Source organism: Gadus macrocephalus, chromosome 3, assembly GCF_031168955.1.
Source record: "Gadus macrocephalus chromosome 3, ASM3116895v1".
NCBI lineage: Eukaryota > Metazoa > Chordata > Actinopteri > Gadiformes > Gadidae > Gadus > Gadus macrocephalus.
In genome coordinates, this window is record NC_082384.1 from 13835581 (window position 1) to 13859811 (window position 24231).

The following is a 24231-nucleotide window of genomic DNA, read 5'->3' on the forward strand; positions in this document are numbered from 1 at the left end:
ATATATATATATATGCTTCACATCAATCACACAACACCTGTGGTCCATCTATCCGCTTGTCCTGTGCACACACTTGCTCGAAAAAGTAGACATGGGAAACAAAACAGTTTCTCTTTAAGCAACTATGTCGTTTTTTCTTTTCATACCATGCTCGGGAGTCATTTCTGTTGTAAGTTTTCCCCCTATCCATTTGTTGAATAATGTTCATGTCCAGTCTGTCTGGGCCAAGTTGTTTGATGGCTAACCTCTGTTCCAATTTTAACCTCTCAAATTGTTTTTTTTAACAGAAACTCAACACTGTTAATCACACGTGCAACACCACTCGCCATATCTGCATCTGATATAGGAACGACAAAAGATACTGGCGGAATAATTTGAGTTAAAACAACAACAGTTCTAGAATATGACCAAGGGGCAGCCAGACTACTTTACGACCATATAGGTGTCTTTTAGCGCGGATTGCAATTCTTATTGCAGCTTGCAGGGTTATGCGACAAACACACGGAGCAACGCGATTAGGTTGTTAACAACCTGGAACTCTAATATTAGATAAGTGACACTCCTCTATACAGAGCTATTGTCAATATTATATTGTGGACAAAAGGCGAATTACGGAGTAATTTACTAAAACAAAACTACATAGGCCTACGCCACGTTTTTGAAACGTGGCGTAGGCCTATGCCGTTTTTTTGGGCCTATGCATGGCCCCGCCCAAATAGTAGATCCGGGATGGGTCTGGGGCAACTCCCCAACCAAGACTTCTCAAGGAACAAAAGTGAGGGAGCGAGCAAATTCGCATGCCACATAGCATAGGCCTTAATAAAAATATGTTGATGATGATCTGAAGTCGACCAATGGCCACGCGTTCAGAACTCGTAAATCATGAATATCTTGTTTTTCAGGCAGGACCTGTCACTTGAATTGGAGAGGAACTGCTCCGCGCTCAGTGTTTCCAACCAGGTGAGGAGAAAACGTCTCTGTGGCTGCAGCTGTGGTTTCACGTCTGGAGCAATGCAAGTTAACCAAGGTAGTTAATGCTTTTTTTTTATCAGAATCTTGAAGTCAATGATTCCGAACGTAACTTTTTCTTGTAACCAAACTAATTGGTCTAGCCCATAATTGGTACCATCGGCTTCAATTTAATGGAAACTGTTTGGTTTATTTTGGATTAAGCAACATTTTAAATGCATCAGAATGTTTCAATTCGGCTAAATTTTCATCGATATCGAACATAAACGTGTAACCAAAGGCAGATATGTAGTCATCGACAACGACACAATTTACTCGAAAGTAAGTTTAGTTTCACTGTTAGTTTAACAGAACTTACCTATCCGTCGCCTTTCTTTTATTAATTTGGCTATACTTGAATGTACACAGTTATCTTAATGGGTAGATCTATAAATGTAACATGATTATGTTTTCATAATTTAGATGACTGCAATCTACGTCCTGCTTGATAAATTCAGACTGGAGTCCTACTATAAAAGATTTTGTGACATCGGTGTAAAAGATGAGAGGGACTTCATCGACAGTGTGACAGAGGAGGATCTAGAACAAATAGGTAAGACAATATATAGCATACATTAAATACATAGCATGTAGTTAATCTTAGCATCTAAGTCAAAGCTGTTTGGCTGCAAGGCCTAAGCCTACTGCAAGGCCTACATTATTGTAGAGGGAAACCAAACGCCTGGATGGTGGTATCCAAGTAGGCTTAGCCGCCGAGTTGCTTTGAGTGAGCAGGATTAAATGACTAATGGGCTGGACGATTGTCAATCACTTTTGGTTCGACCAATCAGAAGGCTTGAGTGATGCGTCAATTTAATTTAAATCCAACCAATGGTCTAGAGTCAACTGTCAATCACTTTTTAACCAGGCAAATAGTTTCACACAGGAGGCAGGTTTACAAAGTCATTCTTACTCATGGATTTGTCTATACTTTTGTCGAGAGCTGTCAGGGTCTGCCTACATTCGAATCAGAACATGGCATACTCTGCAAAATTGCGCTTTACTTCATATGTAAAATGTACGGGATATATAAAAGTGGTTCATAACAATTTATGATTTCTTAAATTTGTATTTAACTTATCATACATTGCTTTTCATTAACTTCACAGCCCATTGTTAGATATACTATTGGCTAGGGTTACTTATTTGCAACACAAATACAGCCTAATAATTTTTTTAATCGCACCTTATGATGGAATAATACTGTTGAAGTTATCATTATGACTTTCTGCATTTACTAACCTCCATACCAAACGTATTTAACAACCTTTACGGTTGTTCCCAAAGATTTACCTTAGGTTTACCCCTTATTGGTGATAAAAAGTCTTCATGGACCAGCTCATATGAAAACCATGAAAAAAACCACATGCAGTGACTGAGCAAAGAGTGCCAGCGCCCCCTTTTGTACACAATGATTACTGCAGGAGGGCCATGGCAAGTTGGAAACATTGGAGAGAAAATGTCTGCTCATGCTCCCATTTTGTTTATTCAGCAAACACAAATGAACACAATGGAAGTGTCTATTATTGTTAATGCGTCTATTTTAAGAATAAAATCCCAAGTACCACCTGCAGTACCCTTGTGTAACACCAATGGTAAGCACACGACAGATTAAAGACACTGCTTGGTTTGTTCTCTGGTATTGCACTGGGAAAAGTGCACTCACTTCTGTTGATTCTGTTCTGGGCCATCATTGATCCCCACTATCCCCACTTAGGAAAGGCTCATCTGATAGAATACATGATCAACCACTGTCGGGCAGAATGTTAATCGTCCTGCAGGAGGAGTTTCAGAGAACCACTCACAGCAAGCAGGCTACCTGATCCGTGGCTGCCAAATCTCTGTGGTGGGATAGGGAGCCAGAACCCAGGTCTTGTGATCAGCAACAAAAGCACTATAACAGACGCTCCCTTGACAGAGTTAAGGGTCACAGACGTAGTCCTGGGCTTGACCCGGCTCACTACCCTGGTACTTGGAAAAAAAAGTGGACACCTTCTTGCCCGGTGCTCCCTGTCAGGTAGTGGCAGACTTTGGCAGCCCAATTTCTGCATTGAACAAAACACCATAGACAACATCGTTTTCAGGCTCACCCATAACCTGTTGGAGGAATGTTGCTAAGCACACCACTGTGCAGTAGCACTATAATACTGACAGTATCGTGTTAAGGCCAATCCTTAGAAAGAATGCGACGAGACAAAATGTCTGGTGTGTTGTATAATGCAGCGGCCTGCACAGCCTGCAGGGGCAGTGCTTTTGTCATCCTGACCCTGTTGATCTTCGCTTACTTCAGGGTCTATTGGATGCAGGTAGATTCACAAGGACAATCATCTATAATGTCTTTGCACTGTCCCTCTTTTGAGGAGATGAGGTAGGTAACAATACCTAAGTTGCTCCTACCCTGCATCTTTAGGGCACCACTTTTAGACCTTCTCTTAGTGTTGAGCTCCCCGACACGCCCATTATGAACCTATGGGGCAGTCTGACCTGAGATCCCAGTCTCTCAAGGCTGCTATCTCTGTTGCTATCTTTACTCTGTTCAGCAAGAGATTTGGAGAACCTCATCTCTTCTCAGTTGGCAAGGAATGCTTGCTGTGGAAAGCCAATGGCACAAGTGTTTCCCTAAAGGTAGTAAGCAACAGGCTGTGAATTACTTAGTGGAATTGGGTTATTCTGCCCTACTCCAGATCTCTTGGGAGGTGACTTGTCCAGACTTGTGCAGACTTGGGTTAAGGCAGCCCGAAATAATGTTGAGCGCATCAGTAAAGGAAACACACGGTGCTCTTTGTCTGCTATGCTAAAGGTAGACTAGGGCTTCCCTTCTCCAAGCAGTCCCTTTTCCATTGGATGAGGGAGGGAATTTCTCAAATATGGATGTGTATCACAAATTCCAAAACAGGCTTGAGTCAAGTGGAGAGGAATCGCTTTGAAAAACTGAAGGACCATGTGCAAAGGCTCAGAGCCAGGCCAGATCCAGGCCATGAACCAGGATTCTTTAAGAAGATGGAGGAATTCAGTCTTCAATACACATACCCGCAGTGTCCTGAGCCAAGATATATCAAAGGTAAGAGTGACGTGTCTGTATATTAATAGCTGTTTTGTACAAGCACAAACTTTTTGCATAAATAATAATTATTGCACAAAGTCTCGCTACAGGTTTACATTGAAGAATAGATAAAAAACTTGACATCAAGACAGGATCACAATCTTACTACTATAATAGCAGGCCTGTCGCATCAGTTACTCAAGTTACTCATATGCGCATGTGCCAAGCAGCCTCCAGCTCACACACACACACAGCACGCGCAAACGCTTACATACACCGCAAGCACGCACATCCACACCACATCCACACACCGCACACACACGCACACGATGGCTCCGCCATCGACACACGTGCAGGTTAGAACACACAAGCAAACACCGCAGCGACACTCGCCCAGGTAAGCCGTTATGTTTTTAAACAAAACTGCTCTGCCATCGACACACGCGCCCAGGAAAGAACACACACCCACACACTAGTGTTGGCTCGTTCGTTCGCGAACCGGTTTGAATGAACGAGTCTTTAGGACGAACGAAGCGAACCGGTTCGTCTCTCTCGTTCGTTCGGTCGTCTCTTTCACCATTCGATTCACCGGAAACTCGACTGAACGAATGAACGAGTTTCCGGTAGCACTAACTCCACTGAGTCTGACTGACTCAGCTGAGAACCGTGCAATGGCTTTATCACTAAAACACTTTTAGTGATAAAATGTCACCACAATGCCTTAAAACCATCAACGTCATTCATGTTAAAGGGGACCTATTATGCTTTTCGACTTTTTTGACCTATAAAGGTTTTTATTATTATTGATAGTCATGTTTAACCATACACAAAAAACAATGTAGATTTTCGGGAAACTCTTCCTCTCATCTGGGCACATTCAGCATTCTCTGTCAACGCTCGGTTTCGTCCTTCGCCCCCGTCCTCCGCCCCTCGCCCCCCTCGCGATGTACGTCATTATTTGACACTTTAGTATGGTTAAATATGACTATATGACATTATAACAACGTTTATAGGTCATAAAAGTCGAAAAAGCATAATAGGTCCCCTTTAAGTAAAAGGAAAAACCTTGGACACGAGAAGTTAACAGAGCCATGTGTTATGTATCCATGACAGTGTTTACGGCATGCCCGTATTTTGATAGCATGCCTGTATTTTAATGTAACGGATGACGTGTTTCCGGTGACGTGTGTCCGTTGGGATAAGTTGGAGTAAACAGTTGAACTCATGAGGCTCCCGTGTTTCGCGTAGTGTTTTGCACACACAACATTGGCGACGAGGATGGAGTTTTCACTCCCACCACCTACACCTTTCCTTACACTACCAGGCGAGCCTCCGGTACCGTGGATTCGTTGGCTGGAGTCGTTTGAAACATACCTCGCAGCTCTCGGACTGGAGGATGCTAGCGACCCGCGACGAAGAGCACTCCTTGTTCATTGCCTCGGTACTGAGGGACAGCGCATTTTCAGAACCCTGGGACAGGCAAAAAAGTACAGAGAAGCTACAAAACTCCTTGAAGCACACTTTGCTGCTCCACAGACGGTAATTCTCCGCCGAATAATCTTCCGGCAGCGCAGGCAAAAAGCGGGTGAGTCAGTACAGCATTATATAGCCGACCTCCGCAGCTTAGCGGTTTTCTGTAAATTCTGTGAAATGGAGCAGGAGATGATAAGGGACCAGCTTGCAGAACACGCAGCCCACCCCAAAATTCGGGAAAAGTTAATTATGTCGCCAGATGATTTGACTCTTAAAAAAGCACTGGAAATAGCCTTGCAAATAGAAAAAGCTACTGAGCTGACATCACAACTAGCTTCCCGCGCTTCCTCTCAGCCTGCATTGACGCAACATGTCGAAGATTCTGAGCGCTCACCTAGCCCTGCATCGTCAGACACAGACCCAGGGATTAACTACACATCCCACACACGTAGCCAGCCACGTCGCAGTTGTGGCAACTGTGGATCCTCTTCCCACATGAGCAGAGCCCCAACATGCCCGGCCAGGGGAAAAGTCTGCCAGTCCTGCGGGAGAGACAACCACTTCGCCAAAGTCTGTCGCTCTGCGCCGTCCGTGCTCGGCCCACGGACAGGCCCACGACAGGCTGTGGCTAGCTCATCAGCCCCAACACCCATACACTCTGTCAGCTCTGCACGTGCGTCCTTCAAGACGTGCACAGTGGAACTAGATGGGGTCTGTGTTCCTTTACTGCTGGATACTGGAGCGGCTTTATCCCTCCTCAACTGGGCTACAGTCAAGCGCTTCCTGCCCCACATCACGCTGCAGACGCCTTCGGCTGTTCTCCATGGATATGGCAATTCTAAGATCGACTTAGTGGCCTCCCTCAGCTGTCCGGTGCGCCATGGCAACACATCCTTGGCTACCTTCACTTTTCAAGTGGCACGCCATGGAGCTAACCTCATGGGGCTGGATCTCATCACCAGCTTGGGCTTCACGTTCATGGACAGCGGTGGAGCAACAATTCACCAGGTCAGCTCACCATGGGAACAGCGATGGCCAGCACTCTTTTCTGGCCTAGGCTGCATCTCAGCTTTCACCCATCAACCTCTGCTTCGCAAAGACATACACCCTGTCATACAGCCTCTCCGCCGCATTCCCCTGGCACTACGCGATGACGTCTCAGCAGAGCTGACAAAGCTGTTGGACTTAGGCATCATTGAGTCAGTCAACGCCTCGCCCTGGATCTCTAACCTGGTCATCGCGAAGAAGAAGTCAGGTGGTTTGCGTGTGTGTGTGGACCTGAGGGCGGTTAACAAGGCCGTGGTGCCCGACAAATACCCGCTGCCCACAGCAGAGGAACTGACCTCTCAATTTTACGGCTCCAAGATTTTTTCAAAGCTTGACCTCCGCCAAGGCTACCTGCAGGTACCCCTGCACCCAGACAGCCGTAACCTCACCGCTTTCGTCACACACGCAGGCGTTTTCCGCTACACCAGGGTGCCGTTTGGTCTTTGCTCCGCCCCTAGCTGCTTCCAGAAAATAATGTCCACCATCTTCGCTGGCATCCCAGGGGTGGTGATATTCCTGGATGACATAGTAGTACACGGATCAACGGCTGCCATCCACGACCAACGACTCACACAGGTACTCGACACGCTGGGTTCCCATGCCCTCACACTGAATGGGGAGAAGTGTATTTTCTCTGCGTCCGAGGTGGAGTTTGTGGGGTTTCGCCTGACCCCAGAAGGCCTCAGCCCACTGCACTCTAACGTGGAGGCCATTCAACGGCTGCCCATGCCCTCCAGCCCTGCCCAAATTGCCTCCTTCCTGGGCATGACCGCCTATTACTTGCGTTTTCTTCCTCAGTATTCTTCCACCACTGCCCCTCTACGACTGCTCCTTAAAAAAGACGCCCATTGGGCATGGACCCCTGCCTGCGAAGATGCGGTCATGCAGCTGAAGGCCCAGCTCATCGCACCACCAGTACTCGCCCACTTCGACCCACCCAGCCCGACGCTGGTCACCTGTGATGCCTCCAACTACGCAGTGGGGGCTGTGCTGTCTCAGCTTCACAACGGCACAGAGCGGCCGATTGCTTTTGCCTCCCGAGCTCTTAATTCGGCAGAGCAGAAGTACTCCGTGGGGGAGAGAGAGGCCCTAGCCTGCGTCTGGGCCTGTGAGCGGTGGCATATGTACGTGTATGGCCGGTCATTCACATTACGTACGGACCACCAAGCGCTTACAGCCCTGCTGGCCACATCTGGTTCTGGGCACAGGCCTCTGCGCATCCACCGCTGGTATGAGAGACTTCACCAGTACAATTTCACACTGCAGTTCACACCGGGAAGAGAGAATGTGGTGGCGGACTTACTGTCACGCTCCACCCCACCTCCAGCTGTGGAGCCGACTCCAGACAACAGCGACCTGGACCTCATTCAGCTCCTCCACTCCCCTCTCGAGGCAATAGTGTCACTTCAAGATCTCCAACAGGCCTCTGAACAGGACCCAGTGCTCTCACAGCTCCGCACTTTCATCCACTCCGGGTGGCCTCCAGCCTCTGGCCTACCAGACAGTCTAGCTCCTTTCCGCCAGTTTAAAGATGAACTCTTTTGCTGGAACGACCACTGCGTTGCAAGGGGCCATCGCACAGTCATACCCTCCGCTTTACAACCACGTGTCTTGTCCATGGCTCATGAAGGCCACCTGGGCATTGTCAAAGTGAAACAGCGCTGCAGGGAAGTGGTCTGGTGGCCAGGAATCGATGGCGATGTGGAGGCTATGGTGAGAGACTGCACAGCCTGCCTGGTGAGTGGAAAGACCGGCCCCCCACCAGCTCCTCCCCTTCAGCCACTGCAGTGGCCAGCTGGGCCTTGGGAGCACATCCAAATGGACATTTGTGGTGAGCTCCGTGGCGTCCCACATCACCAACGGTTCCTCATCGTGGCCTATGACCTGTACTCTAAGTGGCCTGAGGCAGTCTCTACAGGGTCAGTCACCACACAGGCAGTCATTGACTTTCTGGAGGTGCTTTTTGCTCGTTGGGGCATGCCCACAACAATCACCACAGACAATGGGCCGCAATTCATCTCTGCAGAGTTCACAACTTTTCTGAGTGAGCGGGGGATCAGACACATACGCACAGCCTTCTATAACCCTCAGGCGAATGGGGGTGTGGAGCGCATGAACCAGACGCTGAAAAATTGTATCAGAGCTCACCTAGCAGAGGGGTTTCAATTCTCAGCAGCACTCCTGCGGACCCTACTGCACTACCGAGCTGCTAAACACACTACAACAGACAGCTCACCAGCACTTCTGATGTTGGGGCGGGAGCTATCACTACCCCTGGATCGCCTTCGTGTTCCTGCTCACCTGACATCACAGGGGGCCCAGCGGGAAACAACTGATCAGCTACGTGACCGAGTCTCAGCACGACAGCAGGCAACTAAACAGCGCTTTGACCGGTCCCACAGGGCCAAACACCCAGCTTTCACCATTCTGGACTGGGTCAGGGTCAGGAGGCCCACAAGGGGCCATAAGCTTTTGTCATTCTGGTCAGCGCCTTTCCAGGTGACTGAGCAACTGGGGCCTGCCACCTTTCGTCTCTCAGATGGAACGCGGTGGCATGCACGCCGCCTCCGCAAAGTGGCCACACCTACCGCGGCAGACCTGGAGGCCAGCCGAGATCCTGATCCGGACTCTGGAGGCCCAGTCAATCCTGCAGCACGACCAGTCCGTGCCCGTGCCAAACCGGGCTACCTCAGGAATTACTATGTTTGAATTTATTGAATTGCTATGCTTAAATGTATTGAATTTATTGAATTACTATGTTTAAATGTATTGAATTTATTGAATTACTATGTTTAAATGTATTGAATTTATTGAATTACTATCTTTGAATGTATTGAAGGAATTGCATTTTATCTTGCAGGTTTTATCCTCATCAAGACTGTTCGAGTTACTTTAGTCTGGTGTTCTAAAGCACTTTACCTTTTAAATAGCCTTGTCATAATATGTTCGGGCCGTACTGAAGTCATTAACAATGTATTCTGATTATCTACTATAATTACCCTATTATTGTTATTATATACTATAATATTCGTGTTATATCTCACTCAGGGATGTGGGTTGGATCTCCCCTGGAGAGGGGGGAAAATGTTATGTATCCATGACAGTGTTTACGGCATGCCCGTATTTTGATAGCATGCCTGTATTTTAATGTAACGGAGGACGTGTTTCCGGTGACGTGTGTCCGTTGGGATAAGTTGGAGTAAACAGTTGAACTCATGAGGCTCCCGTGTTTCGCGTAGTGTTTTGCACACACAACACCGTGTACTAGGCCCTCTCGAATGCCGGGCCGAAACAACATTTGTTTCACTCGACTTCAGCTGCCCACCCCTTCTTCTCCATCATTTTTTTAGTACATGGCATAAAGATAATTATGAGCCTTTGATTGATTTCCAGTAATTTTTTGCGGAGACACATTCCTGTTCCCCACTTGTATAGAGTGGCGAAGTCACGCCCCTTCCGGTAGGGCTCATGGGACCTATGAGATCGAAAAATATGAATGGGTGTCAATGGAGAGAAAATAATTATTTTCTGGTCCCGGTCTTTATATGCCCTGGATTACACATATGTTGTTTGTGGATTTAAAGGATAATTTTTCATGCAAGAGTTCGACCGTTTATTGTGCAATTGTTCAGATAAAGGCTGTAGAGAAAACACAACGAGAAAGACTACACGGCTCGTATGTGACGTCACGCTCCCTGCGACTGGTGTGGAGAAGACCGACAATCTTCCCATTGGCATAACTGAAACTCTGCACGTGCCCCGACTTATAATGGTTTTCACCTCTTTCGATGCTTTTATCCTCCCCTTGGATAAAGCGGTGAAGTGGGGCAGAGAGATCGCCATCTCTGTGCCGAGTTCCAAGGGCGGGTGTGGTGACGTATATCATATGCGTCGAGAGCAGCGAAGAGCTGTAGTTCACAAAGCGGCCTCACATAAAACCTAAAATTATCAAACTTCTTCACGAACATTTTTAGTTTTCTTTGCATGAAAAATTATCATTTAAACCCATAAACAACATATGTGTAATCCAGGGCATATAAAGACTGGGACCAGAAAATAATTATTTTCTCTCCATTGACACCCATTCATATTTTTCGATCTCATAGGTCCCATGAGCCCTACCGGAAGGGGCGTGACTTCGCCACTCTATTGGAGTGAACGGAGATATCTACTTCTGGGCTCTATGAATCGAGGGACCCGTAAACAGCTGCAATACCAGGCTTGGCCGCTGAGCACTGGTGGATTGCGGAAATATGCACTGTTCCCGGGGGCTCTGACCCATGGAGAAAGATAAAAAAAATAAAATTGCTTGAGTCTATATCCTGATGATCAGGGGTGAGTTGCCTAATAACGAGATAACAACTCAGGCAATTATATCAGCATCTTTTTTTTTGTGATCACAAATTAATTAATGTTTCACCTTAACAGCTACTAACTTCAATAATCTTGAAGAAATAATTGCATTTTTTTCCCAGGCTAATGACAATACCTAGATCTAGATCTAGATCTCAAATCCAAGAAAAAAAGGGGAAGAATCCCCTTTTTGAAAAAAAAGAAATTGTTTTTTTATCTTCCTACCGTTGCTTTGTTGCGATTGCTTTGAAGTGGTTGAAGCATAGGCGGTTTAAAATAGTGGTGAAGACACAAAGATTAGGGATAATAGTATTATTGATCAGTAATAAAATGTTATTTTTATGTTTACATAGTTAAGTGTATATCCATGTTGGGAACATTGGAGTTTGCAATCGTGCAGTTTTGCCGATACGGTATTCTTTGACAACACTCTGAGGCTGTTTTGTTCACGTCCGAAGCCATTTTGAATGAGACACAATGTTGTATTGTGACAACTGATACCTAAACTATTGACTTTATACCCAAGGCATCATAAATTCATTTTGGGGTAATGGCCTCAAGTTAATAATCTAGTATGTTTTTAAGCTCTCTTGCATACAAAAATAGACCCTAGGTCTTAAGTAACTCCCAAGTGTCCTTGATTCCTAGGTCCATTACAACCTCCTCCTCCATGATTATTTCCCCATGTAGATATTTTCAGTAGCCTTGAGAAAATGTATTTTGGCTGCCATTTACTTTATTTATCTTGATAAACAAAAATAATATAATTAACCTTTGGAATTAACTTTTTGGTGAAGCAATGGCAAACATAAAAACATTCCAAAGAGGAACAATAAATATGTCATCCCTGGGTCACAAGAAAATCTAAATTATTATTGAAAGATCTTAATCAAAGAGTTACATTAAAAACACATAACATAACAGCTCAGATAACACAACGCATGATTTAAACAACATGCAGGCTAAGTAGATCAGCAGAAGCAGCGTCAATAGCAATCACCATATAAATGATAGAAAACATTGCATCAACTAACTAATATTCATTCACTAAACAATGGTTTGGAAAAAATAAATGCACAATTCTCTCTGGAAATGTTATCGAAAGACATTTAATGTTAAGACCATCTCAAAATACTGCATTTATTACTTAGAATAAAACAAATGTTATCCATGTTGTTCAAACTGACAGGAACTTGACATACGTGACTTAATGCCGGCTCGTTCGAGGCTCTGGGGTATGGGTCGTTTGGGTTGGAGAACAGGCTGATTAATGTACTTGATGTGAATATCATGTGTCTGCCAATTCAGTTTTCCTATGGGAGTAATGGAGCCAAGTAGGTTACTAAACATACTGGGTTATCCCTGGTTATCCATATGAGGTTTGCAATATAATGGCAATTCATAATTTGTTCCCCTTGTAGACATGGATCCTGTACAGAACACAGTTGAAGATTTAATGCTAAGGATTTGTCATGTTGAACATGTTGGCAACAGTAAAGGTGTTTGTCTGTACACGTTGGACGGAATGCCCCTAACTAATGACCCCTTCCTCAACACATGTAAGAACAGCATTTACCTTTTGTCTAAATCATGGATACAAAACTGTAGGTACTTTTATGAGCCCTAAACAACATTACACAATTATTTATATATTATGAATCCTGAAATATTGATGTAATCAGCCAGTACTCTTCTGTTGATCTTAAACGCTTAACCCTAATCATATATGATGCACGATACATTCATAAACATGTATGTTTTTACCCTTCCCCCAGGGTCCTTAAACGACAGACATATCAAGAACAAAGATTTACTCTATGCAATATTTACACCCACTCAGAACCTACTAAGTAACATTGTGATTAAAAACAGAGAAGTTAGAGATACTCCAGGAGAGAATACTGTTCGATGTCACATAATGCTCAAGGTGGGTGTTTAATGCACAATATCTTGTTTTAAGAAGACCCAATCAATGTATTCCTGATAGACACTTGTTTCATTCCTATTAGTTGCAATACAATATAAATTGTAAGTTAACATGTCATTTTTCTGTCAATCTCTCGGTCTTCCACCCCCAGGGAAACTTTGATATCTCTGTCAACTTGACAACAGACACAATTAATGATTTGAAAAAGAAACTGTCATTGGAAAGTGGAGTCCCAGATCATGCTCTTCATTACCAGTAATCCCAAATCTAAATTGCTTTTCATTTTCAGTTGGTTTTTTGTATTAAAATATTGAAATGTTGTCCTCACAGCTCGAATAATTTCTTATCAGGCTCAACTTTATTTTGACAGAGGGAACCATGGTGTTTGCGAGATATTGGAAGATTGTGGCATCTCTGAAGACAGAAGATCATCAGTTAACTTTTCATTGTCTACGTGTCATGACAAACCCAAAGACAATAGCGCATCGTTCAGTAATGATGTTGACCCGTCTGTGCCTCAAACCAAAAAAGGGCAGAGTGTGTTCCTCGCTTCACTGTATTCTGTTGTAAGCCACATTCAATTACATGCAATTTTTATTGAATAATATATTAATCGTATTCAATAATTCCTATGTTAGTAATTTCTATATTACGAGTCGTTCAAGCTGGATATGGCTTCCATTACAAACCTTTTATCAGTATTATTTGCAAAAAACCAAATGCTTTTGCCCTCTTTTAGAAATCAGAAAAGTGTGGAGGGAATTTCCTGAAGGTCGTTGCTTATATTCGCAAACTAACTGGCTGTAACCCTCTGGCACAAAGTTTGTACCAGCTGGTCTGCAAGAATGAGATTGTAACCAAAACTCAGAAGGTATGTGGTACTGTTAGCATTTAGCTATCTTTGTGCTTGTTGTGCCACACCACTCTCATGCATGATACATGGATGAATGTTATGATTAATATTCCAGACTCAAAGTTCCATATAAGTTCCATATATCCACATGCATATGCATTATGGTTGTATTATCTTCCACCCTCTAAAGATAGCAATCTTTGAGGGACTGTATGTGCTGTTTAGAGAACTTTTGCCAAGGCCTGGACAACGCACAGAGGAAAGACCAATAGAGGACATGGACGTCTTTGAGTATTCAACACACTGTTGGGCATATCTCATAGCGGCATCAGAGGTACGTTTCATACTACTAGCTGTAGACCTTGTCTTGATATTATTTAGCTTGAACGTGTCGATTGGAATGCCAGAAACTCATCCCTCTATCAATTGTTATTAAACAAATTCAGCCTACTTTTATTTAAAGATGATGTCCAATTTCCTTAAAAATGTATGACCTTCCTCCTATTTAACCAGAATGAGTCCGAGGTGCGTGAAAATTATGCACCAATCAAACTGACATCTGAGGAAGGACTTCGTTTTTGTGAACCAGTCAATGTACCTGGAACACCAGTTGTCTTTGAAAGAGCTCATGTTCTTCAAAAGATCAGAGGTAAATTGAAAAGTCTACAGAACCATTTTGCACAATGTAACATACTAGTAAGCAATTAAACAATACTTTACAAAGGGCAGGGAGCTCATAGGATTGATCTACAATGAAAAGTATTTTTTGTGATCATATGTAATCGTTTGCAATATTCTTAGCTTCATTCACATTGCCTTGATTCTTTTGAAGATGGAGAGAGAATTCCAAACTGCTCTGAAGTAGACTTGCAGGAGAGCTCACTGAAGAGAGACATTGCTCTGGAGAAGATCTTGCTCAGCCTGCCTCCCTCCTTCAAAACATACTTTCTCTGGATATCTCATGCTGACATTCCTGGAGGGAGGTCTGTAGCAATTTAACAAAGATATACCATTTTGAATATAAAACTGACTTGATTAAGCCACCTCTGCTTGGCCTCTTAACGCAGTATTTCTGCATTGTCACGGAAATATCCATTGGATAGCTATATTTGAGTGTTTTTAATATTCAAATTGTAGGGTACCTACTTACACAGAACTGTTAAAAGTAAGAGGTGTCCCATTCTGGAAAAATAATGTAGACAATTGGAATGTTATTGACCAATCCGGTCTTTTACAATGCTGATGTAAAAAGTATTAGTACCTCAGAAGTTGTGGTTTTTACCTTACAGAAAGTTGCCATGGAGCAAAGGCAGCAAAAGCTAAATTGGTAAAGTCCTTGTTTCTGCTTAAAGCTTTCAGGTGAATATGAAGAAGACTTTTGCCCATATGACAGAGAATATGTCTAAGTTCCCCTTCCTACAAGTGACTCCTCCACTCCAACTCAAGGAAGCAGGCCAATCTGGGCCATTGCCTGTCCTTCTGAGTGAAGGTACTGCATTAAGTAAAATTAAAGAGAATTATGTTGTTATGTATGTATGTATGTATGTATGTATGCTTACACTAGGGATGAAATGGTAACAGGTTTTTCGATAAACCAGTCGATTCCGAACTCTCAGGATAACTGTTTCAAATGTCTTATCATTGAAACCATGTTTGATAACCGCACTCCAAAAATGTCCTCTCCAGCATCAACCACTAGGTAACATTACGCCGGCATGTACATTTTTTGCATGAATGAAAGACATTCTGGAAGGCATGAGCCTAGTGAAGACAAGTTAATGCTCTGTCCTAGCCAAATACCAAAATATCCATTGTATTTAGGGGATTCAATTATAATAGTTAATCCAGGTGTTCAATTGTTTAGCGAATGGCAGTAAACTGATGAGGGGGATTATGATCAGTTGGCGTGTCTCGGTTTAAATTTAAAGCATACTTAGTTTTTTCTATGATTGCTGAGGGAAACTTAAAGGGATACTTCACCAGTGGAGTTATGAAGGTTATATGATGGAAATAATTATATTTATTATAAATGTGCAAACATTTTTGCAATCAGTTCATCCTAGCCCGAGAAAAGACAGAAAGTGGTCCCTCTGGCTCAAAGTAGGAAATTCTCCAACTACGATAGTGCATTGCGCTCGCTGCACTGCTCGTTAGTTTCCGTTTGGAGGGGAAAGGACCCATTATACTAGAGTGTGTGGTGGCGCGAGCAGTATACAGTAGCTCAGCATATCTAAGTATTTGTACTCAACCTTTTCTCCCCAGTTGAAATAAGTGTTTATCTTATACAATAGGCCTACTTTAGTATTACAGCACTTGAGTTAGTAAACAAATCACCACAACCGACATGAATTTGAAGTTTCAATCATGAAAAAATATGAACTATTTACAAAAATAAAACGTGTAGGTAAGCGTTTGCTACATTCAAAATAGTCACAGCTCATCTTGAGCATCTTCCGTCTCCTGGTAGCCATGGTACTGCCCACCTGGTGGTGGGTAATTAGCTCTGATGGCCTGGACAACACAGGAAGCTGATACTGTCTAAGAATGAAAGAGAACAACATTGGCAAAGCAAGATGTGCCTTGAGTAGCATACAGCATTACACAGACATCAAGCTAACGTTACGTAGCCTATGCTCTGCCAATATGATTGGCTACTTTCGGATAACTACATTGTCACGTTCCCCGGGACTCAAAACTATTGTGGCCAATATGTTAGCAAAAAAACACTACTCTATGACATATCCCTCAGACGTAAGGAAATATGTATCGAATACCCAAATGTTCAGATGAGGCATAAAGCCTGGGTGAGAGGTTACACACATGGCCCCGTCCTCGCCAGATTCAGCCATTTACTCTAGAAGAAACTGGCATCGCTGAAATTCGCTGCAGCACAGGGACTCTTTGTTAGTGTCCATAGGCGAACAGAGCAAACAGGTACACCACCAGTTCACTCCGGCGCGCTCCGACTCCTCGTCCTCGGCAACAGGCAAGGGTTGTTCAGCTGCAGCCGCAGCAGCCTCCACCTCTATTTGTCTCAATTCTTCCTGTCTGTATTCTGGCTCATACAAATATAGACCTGATTGTCAGAATCCAGCAATATATTTTCAATATCCACTTTGGCTGTTTCCCATTGCAAATTTGCTTCTTGCTATGGTCGCAGGTTTGTGTCGGTCTAGTTCTTGAGCTAAGCGGTGAATAAAAATGCAGACATTGGGCCCTATTTTAACGGTCTGAAACGCAAGTGGGAAGCGCAAAGCGCAAGTAGCTTTGTGGGCGGTTCTACGGCTGCGGTTCCATTTAATGATACACGCAATACATTATAAACATTGTTTCTTATCAGTATTGTATGCTATCCTAATATGCATGTGTCCCCGCAGTAATAGACATTGCCATTGATTGTATTATGCGTTACGTGTTTAGTTTGCGTGTATTTAAACAGAGCACAAATGCGCGCCCGCATTCATTCATTCTTTTTAACACTCACTCGCGGTAAAACAAAGTTTTTCTAGATCAAATACTCATCAATCCTAAAAGTTATGGGCATGTAGGCCTACACGATGTCTCTGTCAAGACAATATGTGTTTGCTGTACTGTGTTTGCAGATGCATTGATTTAAAAGTACAACTTATTACCGCTGCATCAGCTGTTCTTTCCCAAATAATTTACCAAGAATGTGCGGCTAGGTAGATGGGAGAAGCAAAGTGTATGCGCGAGGTGCACAAGCAATCCGTATGCATCGCATGCGCATGTATGCATGCGCCCTTAAAATAGCATCTGAACAACGCGCCACTGACTTTAAACCAGGTATTTCCTGGTCAGTAGCGCAATGGTATTCAGAAACGGCAAAATACCGTTTGCGCCAGAACACGCCTCCTCCTTCCGCCGAACCGCCCCTTGGGGCGCATGATCAATCCCTAATTTACCGGCGAGTGGCGGTGGTGGGAAAAGAACGCTCTGCGCCAGTTGTAAACTAGCAACAACACATGCGCCAGTGACTAAGTCACTTGCGCCGGATGCAAGATAGGGCCCATTGTGTTTACACCTCGTACGCAAGCTTCCGCCCGCCTCATTCCTTATTGGTGGGCTTACAAATTTGCGGAAGCAGTGTTTTTTAATCCTCGGCCCTTCTAGCAGTCAAGCAAAGTTTTACTTAGACAACGTCAAACTCGCCAATTGACTTCATGTCAGGAGAACTTTAGATCAGGAAGGCTGGGCTAAGGGAAGATTGGTTAGACTGAGGGATTTTTTTATATATTTTTATATTATGATAGCAATTTTATAATGATGAACGCCGGTTCTGAATCTGTGAAGTATTCCTTTAATTGAAGATGGTCAGCCTGTCTGCAGAATATGCAGAAAAAAAAATCGTTGCGAAGGGCTCCGCCTTCACTCATTTTAATGCACATTTCATATGGTTTTCATGTTTCCATAAACTGTTGAATATATATTATTTTAATGTTTATAAAATCAAACTTTTTTGTCACAATGGACTTTTGGTCACTAAACTAGTTGTATCAAATGTTCTTACAGTTTGAACTCTAGTATACACACACACACACACACACTTTTTAATGATTTGTGGCCAGCTAGCATAAGTACTTTCTTGTGCCACATTTAACATATTTACCATTGGATAAGCATACATAGTCTCTAGTGCATGAATTTCATTAACACTTACTTCTTCTTGTGGCAGATAATCTCGGTATTTGTCTGTGCAAAGATAAATTGCACCCACAAGTGATTCATGTCTGGGATTTTCTCATTGGCAAAGAACTCCATCTGGATTTGGAGGAACTGGCCGCCAGGTAAGAAAATCAGTTACACTTATTTACTAACAATACTCACTCATGTGTGCACAACATAGATATTGCCCTATGTGGAACATCAATTTAAATTTATTTGATGTCAAATAAGCCAATTTGCTAAATGTGACCATTTCGATGTTCTCAACTGAAAAGCTGCGGACCACTTTTCAACTGTTAAATTACATTATAATACTTTAACATATTTGCTATTTTTGAAAGTTAAGCTTAATAGTAAATTGAATGCTATTAGCACTTTTGTAACCAGTGGCCATTCAAAGCACTTAACAATCTTGTCTAACATTCACCCATTCATACACTGACGGAATAGTCAACCATGCAAGGCAACCGCCAGCTCAACGGGAGCAGTTATGGTTGGGTGGCTTGCTCAGGGAGACCACGACATTCAGATAGTGGGTGTATCCATGGATCGGACTAGTAACCTTCTGGTTACTAGTCAACCTGGAAAAAAATATTTTTCAGGAACAATTGTCGATTTGTAGAAATTCTGATTCTCCTGCTTTGCATTTTCTTTTACACAGAACTGGTAATCTTTCGGATGACCAGTCATTTATTACTTGCAGAACTCCGAAAGAAGCAATACTGGTAATAGTTTACTTTTATACTTGCATTTTATGTCATGGTCATCTGCTAACTGAATATATAATAGAAGTATAGCAATGAATTTACATTGCAATACTGGTAGAATCTTTTTTTTTTTAAGGTGCTGATGGATACCAGTTCCTCCATGAGGGATGAATGCTATGATGAACTGAAAATTAGGAAAATAGATGCTGTGAAGGAGCTATTTGACAGCTTTGCAACAAGGACCATGGCCTATGATTTACATCACGTGATCGGCTTTGTGAGTTTCAGCTCAGTCGTGAAACTCATCCATACATTCACAGAAACACTGGAAATATTCAAGGTAGGTTTCTAACATTATCTCAAGAAAGTTGTAAACAAATATGTTTTATGTCAAATTAGAAAATATGGAAATTAGAAAACAACATTTGATAGGCTATATATGTAAACAAATTCATAAAATGAAATCAATGAATTAAATAAATAATATAAATTAATAAATTAATGCATGTTAATCATTCCCATAAATAGCATAATTTTCTTTCATTAGATAACCTTGTTCAGAAAAAATCAGCATCAACATTTTGAGAGTGTACACTTGATTAAAGGATACAAAGATATATACAGCCCTAACCTTAGACCTACATTTAACAACAGGAACATCTGCGTGACCTTAAATTACGAAGGAACACTGTTCTGTACGATGCCCTGCAATATGGAGTTAATGAAATGGAAGCAGTGAAGAAGAGGTTCCCTGAATGTAGACTCCGCATTATTTGTCTCACAGATGGATATGATCATGGGTAAATTCTGTGTTTTTTCTAACAAAAAAGTTTTCAATGGACATGCTCTCTCAAAACCTTACACAAGGTCAAACAACAACCACAAAATTGCATTATAATTTCAAATCAAATCCAAACACATGTACAGGGAGGTGTATATTGTTTATCAAATACCCATACTCAGTACATCTTGTCTCCAAATGTTGGTGATAAAGATTTTGTATGAACTTTTTACTACAAATTACATTTATTGATACTTGAGTTTGTGATGTTATGTGAATACTTGCCCACACAGATCAACAGTAAAACCTGAAACCGTAGCAATAAATCTGATCAAATCCAACATCATTGTTGATTGTATCCTGCTTGGAAACGTTGGTAACAAAACACTTCACGGAATCAGCAACGTCACAGGTATAGCATCACTAGATACGGTAACTCAGACACACATAGTCGAAACATAGGCTATACTAAATCTATTTTTACTTAACAACCTTATCTTGATTTAGGGGGTTGCTGTTTCAATCCACAAACAAGCACAGATGGCCTCAAACTTTTTGAAAGTGAGACTGTTCTTTCATTGAAAATGAGAAAACCCAAGAAGAAACTTGATCCGTCGTCCATCACGAGTGGGGTTAGTTTCGTTGGATGGAATACTAGCTATATATTTTTAAAATAACACTAACACAAAACTGACAATTGTTGTATTATTCTAAGTTATGCATTTCATCTGTCCACCAGACTGTTTTAAGAAGCATCTTCGCAAAGCACGGCTATGATGTCCTCCCCGAGACCTCTCTACCAAGCGAGTTCAACAGCACAGTGACTGCTGCAGAGAAGTTTGTACAAACCAACCCACCATTCGTGTTGTGTTTTGCCTTTCCTTCCATGTCGAGCACTCTTGTTACAACCCCCCACCACCCACCCCCAAACTGAACCAATCACGCACTTCTTTCCAAACAGTTCTTTGAAAAAGAAGATCCAGGAATCTAAGACAAGGCCCCTAATGGAGAAGGACAAACGTATACTAGAGGAGTTGAGAAGCCTTCATTGTGACCCTCATCCCTACTTCAGCATCTTCCCATCCGAGTCAGACTTCAGTAAGTGAGAATCTTGGCCGCAGGCAAGGCTTGTTTCTGGATTCACCGTCATCATTTATCAAACGTCTTTCATCGAGATTATATTTACACACTATGCATTAATTGTGATATACTGATGCAGTTTATGAATATGAGGAGAGCTGAAATACTAGTGTCTTATTCTTGGATCATTGGAATCATCAAAGGATATTTGATTCATATATAGATATCCTATTTATATTCTTCTAGATTAGCCCCTTAATTCTGACGTTCAAACTGGATGATATGATCATTTATTTTTAGCTGTGTGTTCATTCCAGGATGCAAAGTTTGCACCCTTGAAAAAGGCGAAAGGCAAGGGGGAAGTTAACCTTTTTAATTTTAAATCTGGCATTCACATGGATCATGTAGATCCATTTGTCGGGCCTCAAATGTGTTTTGATTCATTACTCATACGTGTGATTCTAACTTGTGTGTGGCTGGTAAAATTTACGTGTGTGATTTCTAACTGGTATGCGTGATTTTTAACTGTCCTGCGTGCTATTTATGGAACTGTTATGTTTGTGATTTCTCAATGTTTTCAGATTCATAAATGTTATGTGTGATTTCTAACTGTCCATAGCGTTTTGGAAGATTCTGCTGCAGGGTCCCCCTGACACGCCTTATGAGAATGGCACCTTTGAGCTGTACTGTCAGTTTGGTCCGGATTATCCCGTGAAACCTCCAACACTCCGCTTTGTGACAGTCGTATCCTTCAATCTGTATTGCATTTTATATTATTGGTGCAAAAGAGCCCAGGTACAAGACAATACTGTTTATAATTCTGTGTTTACATTTTCCTAATATAAGCAAAGATGTACCACTGCAATATCAACAATTCTGGAAGGATATGTCACAACATATTTGACCGCGGCTACAACGCCCACATCCCCATGAAGGAGATCCTAGAGGCCGTTTATGGACTGCTCATCGCCCCTGAGGCTGAAGATCCACTAGACAGGTTAGATCATCCAGCATAGATTCAAACAAAACATTCAGAGGAAGAAACTGCAGCTATGACTGATTGAGTTTGTAGTTATGCATTTTAGTATTGTATAATTCCGCAACCTAAAATTTAACTAAAATAAAACATTCTAATTTAACTAAGCAAATTACTGATGCATAATATCATTCACTTATATATTTTTTCTCTGTTTGAAGCATTTTGGCTGAGCTATTCCAGTCAAGCAAGACGGAGTATGACCGAAAAGCCAAGGACCATACAACGAGAACCGCAGCCAAGTCCTTCAATGACATGGAGCAGGTGAAGTTGTTATGTTACATTCTTTATAATTCTTTGTATGTGTGTGTATGTGTCATATACACACACACACACACACACACACACACACACACACACACACACACACACACACACACACACACACACACACACACGCACACACAGTGGCGGAGCTAGAACATTTTTAGTGGGGTTTCCAACTTTTTGAGCAAGTTCAATGTTGTAACTTAATAACTTTACTGTCCACATTACATTGTTTTCACATTACATTGATTTGCTTTAAGTAAATTAATCAAATGCTTTAAAGGGGACATATTATGAAAACAACACTTGGGATTTGGGGTGTTTTGGGTCGCTGGTGCTCCCACACACATGCAAACTGAAATAAGTCTGTACATGATTTTTTGTGTGAGATATGCCTTTCTCAAAGTACCACACCTACAGATACCATCAAGCGAGTCAGTTCAGGGTTCAGCACCCCCTCCTGCGTAGGAAGGGGGCAAATTTGAATATCACCACCCACTTCCCCGACCCCCCAATCAGAGCATAGATACGATTTTGTGGATCAGTGGACTAGCGCTGGGCAGAGATGTTGGCGCATTTCAGAAGCAGGGAGATTCCATACAAAAATAGATATCTAATCTGTCGGTTCGCCATGTGACTGACCGGCAGGGAGTCTGGCGGAGCTGCCGGACTGCCGCCGAGCTCCCCCCGCCGGAGCTGCCGGACTGCCGCCGAAGCATTCCCCCGGCAGTCCAGCAACTCCAGCTTGGGGGGCTCGGTTCAATCTGGATTTAAGAGAGTCAAAGCCAAAGCTCCCTCCCCCAATTCTTCTCAAACATGGCCAAGATAGCCCCCACTACGAGTCTTTACTTGTTGTGGACGTACCAGAGACATCAGACGCAGTCTTTATGATTCATAATATCATCCGAGGCGCACATAGCTTTTGGCTGAAACATTAGATATTATTTTATATAGATGCTATATAATATATTATTATTATTATTTAATAATATAATAGTAGATAGAGCTCCGGGAGCTCCAGAAGTTTTTTCCCAAAAGCTATTTCCAGCAAACAGTTTCAAAAACATGTTTTCTGGAACTCATATACAACATTTACTTGTTGGGAAAACACCATATTATATATATCCTTTAAGAATTGAGTAGGTTTTTTTTTTGGCATGAGAATTCAGTTATCTAGGCAGAATGTATCGCTGTTTCTCTGCTTGATGAATAAGAGCTGTACTTCAGCATATTCTACCAGGGTTTGGGCAAATTTTGATATTGCGATTTAATCACTGATCAATCATAGCATATCATGAGATTTATCCGATACATTTTGTGATCGATTGACATAAAAGAACATGCACACATTTATCACTGATCAATCATAGCATATCATGAGATTTATCTGACACATTTTGTGATCGATTGACGAAAAAGAACATACACACACACACACAAACACACTTTGAATTGAATGTATTTTTTATCACCTTGAAGGAATTGGTTGGTCGGGTTCCTGTTCCGAGGTACATACCCCTCCATCTAACATGTCCACTCACTGGGAGGATTTTTGTGGATCCTGTTAAAACAAAGTATGCAACAGTCTACGAGCGAAAGGCCATCGAGAAACATCTTAAAACGTAGGTTTTTAATGAACTCAATCCTGTTCAGATTATTGTAATGATGGTTTGAAGATGTAGACTGATGTAGTACCCTGGTCAAATCTCTGCTTGGTGGTCGATTTGGAAAGTCTCCACTTTGAACTCCAGTCAACTTTACCCTAGACAGCCGCGAGCCTTTCTGTCTTCTCTGAAGACAGTAATCCTGTGTACTCTTACAAAAAAGACATGTCTTTCAGGAAAATGTTTGAGCCAAAAATTGGGGAAGACCATCCGCTCAAGGCAAGTGATCTCAAACCAGATCGAGATATGAAGGAAATGGTGAAGAAATTCAGACTTCAACAACTTGAATAACCATGATCTCTTTGGCTT

General features: G+C 42.5%; 1 protein-coding gene across 3 annotated transcripts; it reads left to right on the top strand.

Moving 5' to 3' along the window:
• Positions 1 to 926: 926 nt before the first annotated feature.
• LOC132454214 (uncharacterized) lies at positions 927 to 24231 on the top strand. 3 transcript variants are annotated; one of them, XM_060047435.1, is made up of 25 exons: positions 927 to 1027; positions 1432 to 1561; positions 3905 to 4069; positions 12346 to 12483; positions 12700 to 12851; positions 13003 to 13106; positions 13222 to 13417; positions 13591 to 13722; positions 13895 to 14038; positions 14218 to 14353; positions 14537 to 14687; positions 15057 to 15193; positions 18398 to 18509; positions 19049 to 19112; positions 19231 to 19434; positions 19749 to 19894; positions 20169 to 20287; positions 20383 to 20507; positions 20615 to 20712; positions 20837 to 20973; positions 21575 to 21699; positions 21807 to 21952; positions 22153 to 22255; positions 23738 to 23880; positions 24099 to 24231. In XM_060047435.1, exons 2-25 carry the CDS (start codon positions 1432 to 1434, stop codon positions 24211 to 24213), a joined length of 3222 nt encoding a protein of 1073 aa, XP_059903418.1. In that variant the 5' UTR covers positions 927 to 1027; the 3' UTR covers positions 24214 to 24231. The 3 variants fall into 3 exon arrangements, with proteins under 3 accessions (XP_059903418.1, XP_059903417.1, XP_059903419.1); XM_060047434.1 differs by having other exon boundaries at positions 939 to 1016; positions 1430 to 1561; XM_060047436.1 differs by lacking the exons at positions 927 to 1027; positions 1432 to 1561; positions 3905 to 4069; ... (1 more) ...; positions 13003 to 13106; positions 13222 to 13417 and having other exon boundaries at positions 12462 to 12483.

Coding starts and splice junctions, on each gene's coding strand:
- LOC132454214 (XM_060047435.1), top strand. CDS start 1,432: ATGACTGCAATCTACGTCCTGCTTGATAAATTCAGACTGGAGTCCTAC. Junction 19,113..19,230: donor CTCCGAAAGAAGCAATACTG/GTAATAGTTTAC, acceptor TTTTTTTTTAAG/GTGCTGATGGATACCAGTTC. Junction 21,953..22,152: donor GCTGAAGATCCACTAGACAG/GTTAGATCATCC, acceptor CTCTGTTTGAAG/CATTTTGGCTGAGCTATTCC.